The sequence below is a fragment of the Cinclus cinclus genome, chromosome 13 (assembly GCF_963662255.1).
Source record: "Cinclus cinclus chromosome 13, bCinCin1.1, whole genome shotgun sequence".
NCBI classification, from domain to species: Eukaryota; Metazoa; Chordata; class Aves; order Passeriformes; family Cinclidae; genus Cinclus; species Cinclus cinclus.
The window spans coordinates 18080150-18094104 of NC_085058.1; the positions used below are offsets into that span (position 1 = coordinate 18080150).

General features: G+C 44.0%; 1 protein-coding gene across 2 annotated transcripts in view; it reads right to left on the reverse strand.

The window, feature by feature from the left end:
- IGF1R (insulin like growth factor 1 receptor) overlaps positions 1-13955 on the reverse strand; it is a 167102-nt gene continuing 153147 nt past the window's right edge. For both annotated transcript variants that reach the window (XM_062501790.1, XM_062501791.1), the window contains exons 19-21: positions 11713-11842; positions 7963-8097; positions 1-1928 (exon numbers count right to left, since the gene is read on the reverse strand). In XM_062501790.1, coding sequence (XP_062357774.1) covers positions 1562-1928; positions 7963-8097; positions 11713-11842 — 632 coding nt within the window. In that variant the 3' untranslated portion in view covers positions 1-1561. The remainder of the gene's footprint in view (positions 1929-7962; positions 8098-11712; positions 11843-13955) is intronic.

The window sequence follows — 13955 nt, forward strand, 5'->3', positions numbered from 1 at the left end:
TTCATGGCAAATCATATGAAAGGTATCAGTTACTGGGAAGGAGGAAGTTACACACTATAATACAAAGCATAAGAAAATTTGTTGAAGTGGAAGGGAAGGGACGGGAAGGAGGGCAGACCTGAAGGTTTTCATAGATTAAATCCACAAAGATAAAGAACAAAAAAAATAGCAGCTTTTTTCTGTACAGACATATAGATGAGTATCTGAACCGTAAGAAAGTTATAAAAGTGACACAAAAGACAATGTGTATGCAAATGATCCATGGTCTAACATAGAACTGCAAGACCCTTCGAGAAGTCTTAATAAAGAGAAAAGGTCAACAAAGCATCATATACTTGAATCCGGTTACTGCTTTTTTTTTTATCTTCTCCAATTTATGTTTCTAGGTGTTTTTTCCTTGCAAGCCTGTGAAGGAAGGCAGGCTGCAACGATGGAGATCTCGGCCGCTTATATTCAGGTTTTTCATAACTCATTTTTGGCAGGCGGTTGACTTTTTTTGTACGAAATGCACGTGTTTGTTTAGTTCACCACTGCCAGTTTTGTCCAGAATTCACTGGGATGGGAACAGGGGTGGAGGGAGGGCTGGTTCTTTACCCCATCCCTTTTATCTTCTTCATCACAAGAAAAAAAAAATCACATTTTGTCCAGTTTTAAGAAAAATATCTAGACAATTTGACTTCTTAATTTTTTTTTTTAAATACCAGTGCATGACTGAATAGAACATATTGGTCAGGATCTGTTTTGAACAGAGCAGTTGATTACTGTGCTCCTTCCATTACTAAAAAAAAACCAAAACAAAACAAAAAACAAAACAAAACAAAAAAGAAAACAAAAACCAAACAAAAACAAAAAAACAGAGAGTTCTTTTTTTTTTCTTTTTTTTTTTGGCAAAATTTGGCAGCGTTGAAAATGGTAACAGCCTTGGACAAATGATGGCCCTTTTTTATTCTTTTACATGTTCCTAAAAAGATTAAAGAGCAACGTTAAAAATCCAGTCTTTCTTAGTTTAGGGTTTTTTTGTGTGTGGTTTTTTTGTTTGTGGTTTTTTTTTGTTTGTTTGTTTGTGGTTTTTTTACAAAGACCTACAGTGTTAAGCAGGTGCTTGCAGGGGTACCGGGAACCACCTGGCCTGCAATATCTTTGATCTGATAAAAGTGCTGTACGGTTGAACTTGCACGCAGATATGTTTCCCATTATAAAGCAAAAAGAGAGAGAGAAAGAGAGAGAAAGAAGAGAGAAGAGAGAGGAGAGAGAGACATCAGATCTCAAGTTTTCTGTTGCTAATAAGTGTTAACATGAAGAGTTTTAAAAGGCCAACTGTGTGCCCCATGACTGGAGTCCTTGACTGAAACAAACATCTGCTTGCATATTGAAAAAAAAAAAAAAAGAAAAAGACGGTAACTTGTTTACTGAAAAAAGGGTTCTCCCAAGTGCAGCTATGGCAGTTCTGAAGATCCACTGAGGTACAGTAGGCTTTTGAATACATTGTGATTTTCTTTCTTTCTTCCCCCAACGCCTGTGTTTGTGTGTGTTTTGTTTCTGCGAGGCTCTGGCTCCGAGATCAGCAGGCCGAGGACTGGGGCAGCGGCAGGGCCCTCTCGTTCTTGCGGCCCCCGTTCATGTGCGCGTACGGCTGTCGCTCCTCGAAGCTGGCCCGCAGCACCACCACGCCGGGGCCGTTCTCGGCCTTGTGTCCTGAGTGCTTGTCAGTGGGTTGCAGGGTGGAGGAGGGGTCTAAAGGAATGCTCTCCATGTTTTCAGTCTCCAGGTCAAGCTCCTCTGTGTCCGGAGGCTTGTTCTCTTCACTGTAGAAGAAGGAGACCTCTTTGAAGGCTGGGTCCAGCTCGTCTTTGATGCTACCAATGATTTCCAGGAAGGAGGGTCTCATTTTTGGGTTGTACTGCCAGCACATGCGCATCAGTTCGAACCTGGGCAGGGAACACACAGGAGAAACAGTTACTGAGGTGTTTCAGAGCCACGACTAGGTCAGACCACACGTTATAGAGAATCATTCCGTTCTGCGGGAAGCCAAAGTGACAGGATTTTCACAGGCTGAGATCCCCTCAGGACTGTGGGTTCAGTACCCATAACCAGCCATTTACTTAAGAGTTGGACTTGATGATCCTGCCGGGTCCCCTCCAACTCAAAATATGCTCTGAATCTCTGTGTCACATTTCCACCTTCCTTCTCATACCCCATTTACTCCCATACCTCCTACCTCACCTTTTCTTCTCCCTCCCACACACCTGCCCACACCTCGTATCTCACGGGTACCTGACATCCAGAGTTATTTCATACTTTTATTCTGACTTGGTACTTCTCTTTTTCCTCTAAATTACTCCATGCTTACTCAGCCATAAGCTACATGATTGCACCCCCTGGAGTATCTTTTTCAAAGAACTCATCCCACCCCATCAATATAAACTTGGAAAAATATTAGAATAGGAAATACATCTGTTGTAAGCACCACCTTCTTCCCCTGAAAGAAGAAAATTACATAAAAATTAATTGTAATCCCCAGTGGACCCTTGCCAATCTCAAAGACATTCTCTAATATTTTTATTTTAAAATGAGGTTGTTTTCATTTATGGCCAGGGATGCATTAATATTTTACAGAGTGTGAGATCATCTGTTTAAGCACATCCATGATTAGATCTGTACAATGTCCCATGCTGGCAAAACAAAACCACAAAATGAAACAGTAATACAGACATAATGAAAACAGCATTTTCATGACACAGCAAAACTGGATATTCCCAAGAGATCGCCCTGAGCTTTAAACATAACACAAGAAAGGATTTCACCGTCTGTGAAGGTGGAATAGGGATGTCTTCTGTTAACAAAGCACAGTAATAGGACAAATTTAAATAAGAAAAGGAAGATTAGCATTAATTCTTCAAGCCAATCCTCTGTGTACACAGTGCTCAGAGGAACACTGTGTGGAGGAAGTCACTGCTGGCCAAAACTACTACTCTGTGCTAGAGTAAGAATGGAACTAAAAATAAAATAAATCCAAGAAAGATCTCTCAGTTAAGGCAATGCATGGTCTCTGACTCACCTGCCAGCACTGGGACCTGCAGTCCCAGTCAGAACCCCTTGACTTGCTGGGGTTTATTTCCCATCTCTTCCAGCCTTCCCTTAATCCAGGTCACCTAAACTTTTAGCTTCAATTCTAGAGAACAACACCACCGTATTTCCAACTTCCACAGACTTTCCGAGCTCAAACAAGCAATTATATTTCATCTTTTCATTAGCTCTCCCTGCCATGTGCCCTCAGTTTACCAGAGCTCTTCATCAGTATGGATTTTATTTTTTAAATAAATAGACAAAAAAAAAAAAATTCACTCTCTTTTTGTATAGGACCTAAATTCATTCCAGAGTAATGTCCCTGCTCTAGAACAACCTTTCCAAGAGGACTGACTGAGGTGAGAACCCTGGGCTCTGCAGCCCATGGTGGGTCTGGAGAGAGTTCAGGAGCCCTGACCTGAAACAAAACCCCAGCAAAGAAAGCCCCTGCCTAAAAACTGGAGAAACTGGGAAATACTGTTGCACCTTCACTGTGTTCTCAGCTGATGGGAACCAGCAGAGAGGGCAAGTGGCTGTGTTTGGGCTGCAAACACTGCTGAGTGCTTCAACCAAACCCAAAGCAATCTTCACTGAAGTGCATCTGAAGTGCCCAATATCCCTGCCAGAGCTCCACTGGCACCGCTCCGCGTGAACAAACGTCAGCCACCTGAGAATGGCCTTGTGACACCCAGCAAGAGCTGGCAAAACCAGTCTGTGCTGGGAGAACTCCCGGGGTACTCAATGCTGCATTGTAACTGCACGTAGACACGTAAACACTGCCCAGCTCCTGCTTGTTTTTGAGTCTGTGAAAAGCCTTTCAGAGCAAAAGCAAAGCCAGGCTATAAAACTGCACCGTACCCTCACCCACAAGCAGGGAGGAAAGCTTGAGACATAAATATATAAAATCCATTTCTGTTACTTCATTGCTGTTTCCCTTCCAGCTGACTGCTGTGTCCCTGAATAGAAGCTTGGCTGGAACCAGGAACTCTGGATATTCACTGGCACTGTGCCCCAGGGCCTAAGGGCAATGCTAAGGAGATACCACAAGCAGCGGAGTAATGCATGTGACATCAGCACAAACAAGGACATGTGATGTTTCTTTTAAGCCATTCCAGATTTAAAAACCCTACAGAGTTCCCATAAAAGGATTTTTTTTGCCTTTTTAACTCTGTGTTTGAAGGCCTTGTTTACATTATCTTAAACAAAATAAAAACCCTTCCAACAGACAATGGAGGAATTTACAGGCTGTTAATACAACCTGAACAGATTTATAAAGTATGTTCCTGACTGGTGGCAAGTGAGCTCTGGGGTGCTGGAGGCACCACCATGGGTTGGAGAAATAGCCAGCATCCCTCTGTGCATCTTTTGCTCAAGGAACCGAGCGGAAACTGAGTTCTGTTTTGCACCAAGACAATTTAAAAAAAACAAACAGAAAATGGAAAGTTCCTATAGAAGCTGCATTCCATTTGTGCCTTGCAATAGACTTGATTTGGTGGGGGAAAGCAAAAGGACCTCTCCTCCCCTGCTGGTGCTGTGTGCTGCCAGTGCCTCTGCAGAGCAGACCCCGGGTTCTAAGCAGGAACAAAGGGAAATCAGCACTGCGTAAATAGTCTACAATGCATGTGGGGGAAGCAATCCTGCTTCAAAAACAGAGTGGAATTCCAGCCTCCACAACTTTTAAAAGCCCCATGGGAACACACTGTCTGAGAGCTTCAGCTGTACCAAAGCTCAGTGCCACGCAGCCGTCACCTGATGAGCAGTGCCATAACAATGGGAGGACATAAAAACATCACTGAGTGCACAGGAAGAGGAGAAAAACAGCAAAGCTTCTCCTGGCACCGTTGTACTGAACCATCTGTCTTATTGCATGGTTCTGTCTGCACAGCCACATGAGCTATGCCAAGAGGGTGTAGCATAAACACAACTGAGGCTTGTTTCACCCTGTACAAGAGTAAAGAGCCTCCAGAAATACCCCCCCCCCCCCCGCTTTGCTTTGCCCTTTTCACAGGGATTCACCACCTCCCAGCCACAGGACAACCCCCTGTAAAATCCCCCTTTGCCCGAGCATCTTTTGCTCTGCACAGTCACACTGCAGAACAGAACCTCTCCAGCTCCACCTAAAAGTTCCTGACCCACTGCTGCTGTCAGGGGAGCACAGGCACTGACAGACACATCCAGCATGGCAGGGATGGAGACTCAGTGTCCCAGCCTGCCTGCACCCTGCAGAATTCATGGGGGGGAACACAGGGTCCTGAGGGGAGCTCCTGCTCCATGGCTGGAGGGTGCAAGGCTGTGTCAACATCACATCACCTGCACAGCTAAAAATAGCAGATTTGGTGACAGCAATAGCCTTCACTCTGCTCTCATCTACACTTCCCCACAGCAGTTAGTTACCTCCTCCACCTGCTCTACAGGTTTCTGTCAGCACACTCTCCTCTCTCCACAGACAGGTCCACTGATGTTCTGACCAGAATTTCAGTTGCTTCCAAGTCAAACTAATTTAAAGAACAAAGTCCCTGTGCTTTTGTAGCTACCCCGTGAGACACAGGAGCACAGAGCTCCCCTTCTCACCCGCTTTCAGGCAGCACCAAGCCCAAGTGACCTCCCTGCAGCCAGGCTTTGCTTTTGGGACATCTTGAGTTAATATTAGGAGTCAATACTAAAGTATCACAGACCAGTCTCCACCAGCAAGAATTTGTGCTGCCTAAAAGATACCTCCCACTAGCACAGACATGCCAAGAACCCTGCCTTTAAACACAATCTTTAGCAATCTCCACAAAACAGAGGATCCCATGGTTTACAAAGGGTTGCACAAAGCACTGGGAAAAGCAGTGGCCTGGAACATGCTGGGATGCAAGGTAAGATGCATGTCCAATTTCAGGGCTCTTAGACACTGTTAGAAACACTCTTCTGCCCATGTCCTAATTTTCCTATAGGGCCCAGCTGAGAAGGTTACCTGGCCCTGGAGAGGACCTCTTCCTACAGACCAGGTCTGATCCTGCCAGCAGTGTGTGGGTGAGGACTGGGAGCAGTGGGGAGGTCACTGAGGCTGGCACAGCACTATCACAGCATCCCGGGCAGGGAAAGAAGTGAAAACATGCAAAGAATAAAGCACCACAGGAACATAAGAGGTTTTTTGATCACCAAGTGCATGTGCAGGGAACAAAGGTGAAGGTCACTCCTGGAGCTCCCTAGTGCTATTCCTGCAACTGCCTATTTGAATTGCAGCAGATTTGGGTGTCTGTACTAAAACAAAGACAAAACAAGCTGAAAGGGAGCAAAAGCAAGTCACAATAAGGTCATTTTTTTTTTCTTTTTACATTTGGGATAAAGCCAAACCAAAAAATCACCACTAATGTGGATGTGCCTTAGGTCTGAGTTCAGCCTCATTCCTTTTTCTGACAGAGCAAAGCAGCACAAATCAAAGGCAGATATTTTTTATTCTGCACCTCTGCACTGTCAGGCTGAATCCTGCTGGGCAGAACCAACATGTGAACAGTTCCTCCATGAGGAGCAGCACAAGAAAGCCTTGGCTGTTACACACCGGTACAGATCTGCTCTGCCAGATTTTAACCAAGTTCTCCCAGCTCACAAGCCAGGACCTTGAAAGTGGATTCATCCAGTAGCAACAGCCCTGGAGCAGAGTAGATTCCCTGAGGAGGGGGAGGAAGGAGAACTGGGTGGGCTGCAGCAGAGAGCTGCTGGACTGACTCCCCTCCCAGCCCTGCTCATACCACACACACCCCAGCTTAGCAGGGAATTTCTAGTGCTGGATCTCTCCCCAGTGAATTTGTTCTCACTGCAGAGGTGCTTTCTCCTGTGAACCCAGGGAGCTGAGCCCATCACAACCTCGTTCTTCCCCATTTGTGCCCACCCCCATTGCACAGCTCTGACCGTATTAAACAATGTCCAGTCAATCCAACTGACAGGAATTCTCCACAGCATTGGAAAGGGAAGGAATGTGAAACCAAGGAATCACATGGCAGCTACACCTCCCCCTGCATATACCACCCACCCCTCTCAAACAACAAAACAACACTGCCTGTCATCTGAAACCATAGCCAGGCTCCAGCCAAAAAAGCTATTTTCCTAAGAATCCCAAGCAGCTGAGGCCCTTAAGTGATTGTATCCCTTCTGTGGGCCTCCAACTAATTTCAATAACTGCAAGAGGCAGTATTTCCTTCCCAAAAGTCAGTTTGGGAAGTATATCAAAGCAATAAAGTCTGAACAACTGAAACTGCTGTACACAAAGGCCAACAGAAGTATTTCAGCAATGTAAAGCTAAAAACTGAAGCTGCTGCTCGGCATACCCTCTGCTGCTGCAAGGCTTTGGGTCGATCCTGGGGCAGGGAGAGGTTTTTCTGTGGAAAACCTCATCCTGTGCTTGCAGGGAAGGAAAATGTTAGCAGAGGGGATTTGTTTATCTCAATGGGACAAGTGCTGTGACTCAAATAGCAGACCCAACCCAGCTTCAGATACATCGATTTATCTGTATGCTGAACTAAAAAGTTGAATTCCAGTGTTCACACACATTTCAGCCTGTCCCACGCTCCTTTCTCTCTTTATGCTCAACAGAGTTACTTTAAGCAGAAGAGATACGATTCAGGCACAGAGCCTCCTGATGTAGCAAATGTCACTTATGAAGTGACATTCTTATTAAGCCTGATTTTATTCAGTAACACAAAGCTCAGATTTTGTTTGCTTATTAGAGAAGATAGCCCAAGGTGAGGCACTGGCCACAAGCAAAGCTGCTTTCTGGAATGTCTCACTACCATAAAATACTCTGATTAACAAGAGACTTTTTGAGCAGCCCCTCCTGTGGTAGCTGGTAAGAGCAGAGCCTGCAGGGGGGTCAGGAGATACAAGCTGTGCCCGCAGGGCAGTGGTGGCACTTACAGCATGTCAGGACAATTGTCTGGCTTTTCCAGCAGCCCCCCTTCCATGACGAAGCGCAGCACCTGCTCGTTGGTCATGCCCTGGTACGGCTGCTCCGCCAGCGTCGCGATCTCCCACAGCACCACTCCGAACGACCTGCAGGGAAATCACACTTTTAGGGCTCCCAGCCATCTTCACAAGGGTGTAGTTCTGAAAAGATGATGAGTGCTGGGTGTCCATGGGTATTTTCTTTTACCAAAGAATTCCAGCTGCTCAAAAACCACGTGCCCGTGGTGACAGTCACAACCCCTCCCTCAAGAGACTGGTGACTTCCAACACCTCTACTCGAGTGAGAAAAGGGCTCAGGTGAGAAAAACTCAGTTACCCCTTTGTGACATGCATGTAATTATGTTCTTGAAACGGAGCTTCCAGCTCCTTCCAGATAACTACAAAAGACAGCAGAAGTGAAAAAAGCAGTTTGTCTAATAATAGGAATTGATTACTGGCAAAGGAAGATAAGCATAGTTATGTAATTGGGTAGTTTGGACGCAAGTATTGACACTTTCTAAAAATATCTCCGTTTAAAATTAGATTATTGAGCAGAGACAGCTCAAATTATCTGCCTTGCACTGAAGAGTCATCTACATTTAGAGCTGCTGGGCAAAGAAGGAAAATCTCGATGCTGTCTGACTTGTGTGGTAAAATGCTGAGTCAAGCTGAGTGAAAAACATGCAGTTCCACTGGGGGGTTTTATGAAAACAGGAGTCCAGTGTCATTAGCTGGTTATGGCCCAGTGGTTTTATCTTTCAGCTATCCCTGGGATCTAAACTGGTTTGCATCTGGAGCCAGAAGCCACAAACTGCCTTGCAATTGTTTTCCTTTCAAGGGAGGGAGGGACAGGGGGTCAACTCAACATTTGGGTGTCCTTGAAGCTTCTTTGATCACAGCAGGGATAACGAGGACAAGTCTTGCACACCTACTCATCAGATTATCCTAACAAATAAACCCAGGTTGCTCCTTCCAGGCAACTACTGGCCCAGAAAGAATGAAAGATGCTAAGGATTTATTTACAGAAATCCACCCTCACCCTGAACAGTATTACATTAATTTTAAAATGTCCTCCTTGCCCAACTACAACAAAAACAGCCCTGTCTAATTACCTCATTCTTCAACTTGAAAAGCAATAAAAGAATAAGTTGCTAAAATAAAGCTCCACCCTTCAAACCTCCAGACACTCTTCCTTCCTGCAGTTGCCATTTCACCTTACAGCTTATAAATCCTGGACTCCAACCACTCAACAGGGCTTTGTCTTTTTGACATCTTGGCTTCTAAAACTGATCTCGAAGAACATGGAACTGCATGTCACAATATCTGCCCAGAAAGGCAGGGAAAGCAATCTCAACCTTCTGTTTACTCTTTGATGCAAATAAATGGCCCCCAAAACAGCCAAGCTCCACAGTTTATACAGAGCAATTTCAAATCTGGACCAACAGAAGGATTCAGGGAATTTTTCCTGGTATGAAGAGACTTCCAGTGTATAGTGTCTGGTGCAAAAGTCACTGAGAAGGAATGATCCTTTTAGCCATAAGCAGATCAAGTAAACAGACAGTATTTTATGATAGTGTTAAGTCAAGTTCCACTACATTTGGAATTTAGATTGAAATTTCTTTGTAGCTGTGGATACATGTTCTAAACAAACAGCAAATTTCTCATGTTAAGTCTGTTTTTTTGTGCCTCCAGACAAGTACACCCCTGTGAACCAAATCTCAGAGTAAATCACTTCCAACAATTAAGATGCCAAACCCTCCCAAGGAGAAACTCTGAAATACCCACGGGTACTGTCAGCCTCCTCTCCAGAAATAAAACAATTTTTTTCCCTCTCTATGCTTACAAGTAAAAATCTGTCAAGAATTTACAGCTCTTCCTCTTCAGCTTTCCAATCCTGTAATCAGTAAACTACTTTCCAGGCCAGGATATTCACTCAGATTGTCCCACTGATGAACTGCAATATTGTTTGCACAATCCTGCTTTGGAACGAACAACCAACAAATGCCAAATCATGGAATCCTAGGATGGTTTGGGCTGGAATGGACCTTAAAGCCTATCTTGTTCCACCCCCTGTCATGGCAGGGACACCTTCCACTATCCCAGGCTGCTCCAAGTCCTGTCCAACCTGACTTTGTACACTTCCAGGGATGGAGCAGCCACAGCTCCTCTGGGCACCCTGTGCCAGGGCCTCACCATCCTGAAGAAATTTTTTCCAACATTCAACCTAAGCCTCCTCTCTTTCTTATTAGGGAAACACTCAAGTACTTCCTGAAAGAACTATAGCATTAATTTACATCTGACACCTTATTTGGTGTCACACCTGGAGTTTTTTTGTTTGGAATTTGAGCTATATTTAAAGAATAGCATCACTTAACAGTCCCAGGCTAAAAGAAAGCATGTGTGGATGTCCCACATGGGACATCTCCACTGCTCACCCTGAGCTGCTGCCCAAACCCTTCAGAGGCAATGAACGGACCTGAAAATTCCTGTTGTGTGGTAAGAAGAGGCAGCTCTACCAGCTCCTCACTCCAGGCTTGGTCAGTTCTGCATCTGGGGATTTTCTAATGATAATAGTCCAAATTTCTGTCTGCTTTGTGAAGCCATTACAAGTCCCAAAATTCTTTTACTGGGGGGGACTGCCAAAAGCATGCCTGCACTGTTCCATCAGATAGGTGGCTGATACAGGACTTCCCTTCAACTCAATGTGGTTGTTTTCATCTGCTTCCAAGTCTGAGGGTTACTGGATTCAAAAGTAAGTTACTAGCCATATGTAAAATAAAATTTAAGCATCATTCTGATGCTTTACTTTTTCACTTTAATTCCTCTTAGGAACTTTTTGTTCAGAACTGGTGCTGTGAACTACAGACCACTGACTCCAAATGCCTCAAGCTGCTCAAGGAAAATGCAGTTTACTCCTAAAACACCATTCCTACTGACTTCTAGACATTTGGAGACAATCAGCTGCCAATTCTGTAACAGATCAGCAGTAAAAACATCTTGTTAGGAAGGCAGAGAAACCATAAAAGACAGAGGAGAGGTTTTGCCAGTACACAACCATCTTCTGCCAAGTCCTCCCTACCTATCTCCAAAAGCTAGGGGGGGTGTGGGGAATTGTTCCAGGGGATTACTTCTCCTAAGTACACGCCTCTATTAATAACTGCACAGATAGAGCAAGCATGCAGTGTGCTTTGAAAGAAAACCCTATTTCTCCATCTTGCAGTATATAAAATAAGCAAACAAAGTTCCAAATGGAGAGGGATATGCACAAGGGAGAACTCCCCAAAAAAAGCCTGTGAGTGTACACAACCCATCTGGGGGAAAGTGATTCTATTTACACAGAAGGTTTTGATGGAAAAGCGGGTCAGCACTAGGAACCTTCCTATATTCTTGGCAACTTTTAATGCTTTTCTTGAAGGTGGACAATTTTAAAAAATGACAACTCGCTCTTCCAGGTGAAGGTAATGTTTTTCCCTGCACAACTGATTTTACAACTAACAGCAGGAAACATGCTGCCACCTCCAGTTTTGGGAATCCATTTAATTCTGCTCTCCCTGAGAGCCAAGTTTAATCTCAGGAGTTCTTGCTGAAACATGAACTTGTGGAACAACAGAGTTACCTTTGAATGGACAGAAGAAGCAGTACAGTTAGTTAAGTCTACTAAAACAGGAAGAGAGGCTAGAAAGGAGGAGGTTAAAGCAGTTTTCCAGAGCCCTTTTTTGTTACCAGACGTCGGAGTGCGTTGTGAAGACTCCGTCTTTCAGTGATTCCGGGGACATCCAGCGCACAGGCAGCAAACCCTTCCCTCCTTTCCGGTAATAATCTGTCTCGTAGATATCTCTTGTCATGCCAAAATCTAGAAGGCAGAAATACTCTGAGTTTGTGTGAGAAAGGGATGAACACCTCCCCTTGCTACAAGGCAGAGAATCACACTTGGGTGTGATGAATCTGTGCTGTGTTCCCACAACACTTGACTCTGCAGACACTTCAGCTGCTGCCTCAGGGTTGGTGACCTTCCCTCCAACACCAACAGACTGACTGTGCCACTGACTTCAGGGGTGACAAGTCTGAATGCTTTAAATATAGGAATGTGAAAAGTTCCAGCATTTATGCTCAAGCTTTACAGTACGATGAGTCTTCTGAAGGTCATATACTTCACTAATTGTTCACCAAATTCAGTGCTTTTTTTTTTTTAAAGGAGCTTCTTTAGTACTTGTAACTATTGTGTTTAATCAAACAATCTCACATGCTGAAGGAAATACTTGTCTCTGTTTTCTTTCTCCTATTTCCAAAGGTAATTCCCAGTTTCTGTACGATATTCCATTTCAAGTGCTACAGAGGATTATGCTGTTCATTTGTGATTAACACACCCAAATATTAAAAACATACTTCCAGTTTATATTCATGCTTAGCTGTAAATTCATAAGCATTTGCAAGATTTGTATCTAAAAATGTTCATCCCCCTGACTGTAATTCAGATTTCTTCCAGTGTTTTTTTTCTCTACAATCATCAGCCTGAGACAAAACTGCTGGGTCTCACACTTGCCTATTGAAACCAGTTACTGAACTCTCAAATGCCAACCAAAAAGTTAATAAATTAGAGGTCATCAGTCCTCTGACTGATACTAAATGCTGTCTGATGACACACGGGGCAGAATCCATTTTACCAACACAGACCTGTAACTGCCCCCTTTTTCCCTCCAGGAAAGGTGTACAGAACTCCCCTAGCTCTCTCAGTTATCACCAGGCTGTTGTGGTGAGTGACCAACCAGGGGTACCAGGGACACCTCGGTGACTGTAACTAAAAAGCCCATCTGTGCAGCTCTTCCATCACTCCCACACACCAGGGTGACTTTATCCCAGCTGAACAGAAGATTCTTTCAAAATGTAATGCAAATAAGAAACAGACATGCAGTGAGCAGAGGGTAGTGTGGCATAAAGCTCTTCCTCTGAGATCTGAACAGTCTGAGTTGCTGTGTTCCAGCCAAGATGCTCCTCAACTGTTTCTGCATGAGGGGATTTTCAATGCTGCTACATAAACAAGAGCAGTGCAGCACGTTTACAAAATGCTTTTGGGGTAACCACGAACGTGTTAAAGGGAAGAAATGCACCATCTCTTCAGTTTACAGAACTGTAAAACAGGCTGGTGGGGGCAGGAGGAGAAAACTGGAATGGGAAGGATTTAGGCTGACTTGCCACAAACCTGCAGAAAATACACAAAATCCCCAAAAGATCTTATTTCCTAATTAACTGACTCAAAATGAAATCATTTCTTCTTTCTCCCAAATGACAGGATTACTTACACAAATTATCAAAATAGCTGAGTTAAGCTCAGAGAAAAAGAATTAGTTTCCTACAGCAGAAGGCTGTTGCTATACATGTTATTTTAATATGCACAACTCAAAAACAGCCAACAGCTTAAAATCACTCTCTCTGGAGAGAAGAGTGAAAAAACTCATCTGACACTATTTTGGAGGGATGGTGAAAGGAAAAAAAAAATTGGTGATCTGACAGCAGAGCAGAAGAAAAGCCATTCAGCTGTCTGGGAAGCAGAACTCCAGTTTAGACTGGAAAGCACCCAGCTGAAGTTGTTCCACTTCCAACTCAGATATGATTTAAAATAATCCTAAAATTCTCATTCTTGAATTGTTAAATAGGTGGCAGAATTACTTTTGTGCATTAACAGAGACACGAATGACACACCAGAGGTAACTACACCATGCACCCCGATGTCTGCAGTACCTGAACCTAAATCACTGCCTCACCCTTTTAAACCTACATGCTGTACTGCTGCCTCACTGGAACAACAGCAAGCAGAGGTATTCCAGTGGTTTCAACTCAGTGTTAACTGCTCACAGGTCTTAAATCAGAGCAGGTCTTCACAAGGAACATATTTCATTCCACAGATATTTAAACTTGAGCTCAGCTAAAAATAAACAAAGCAGAACAAAAAGACTTCTAAGACTCTT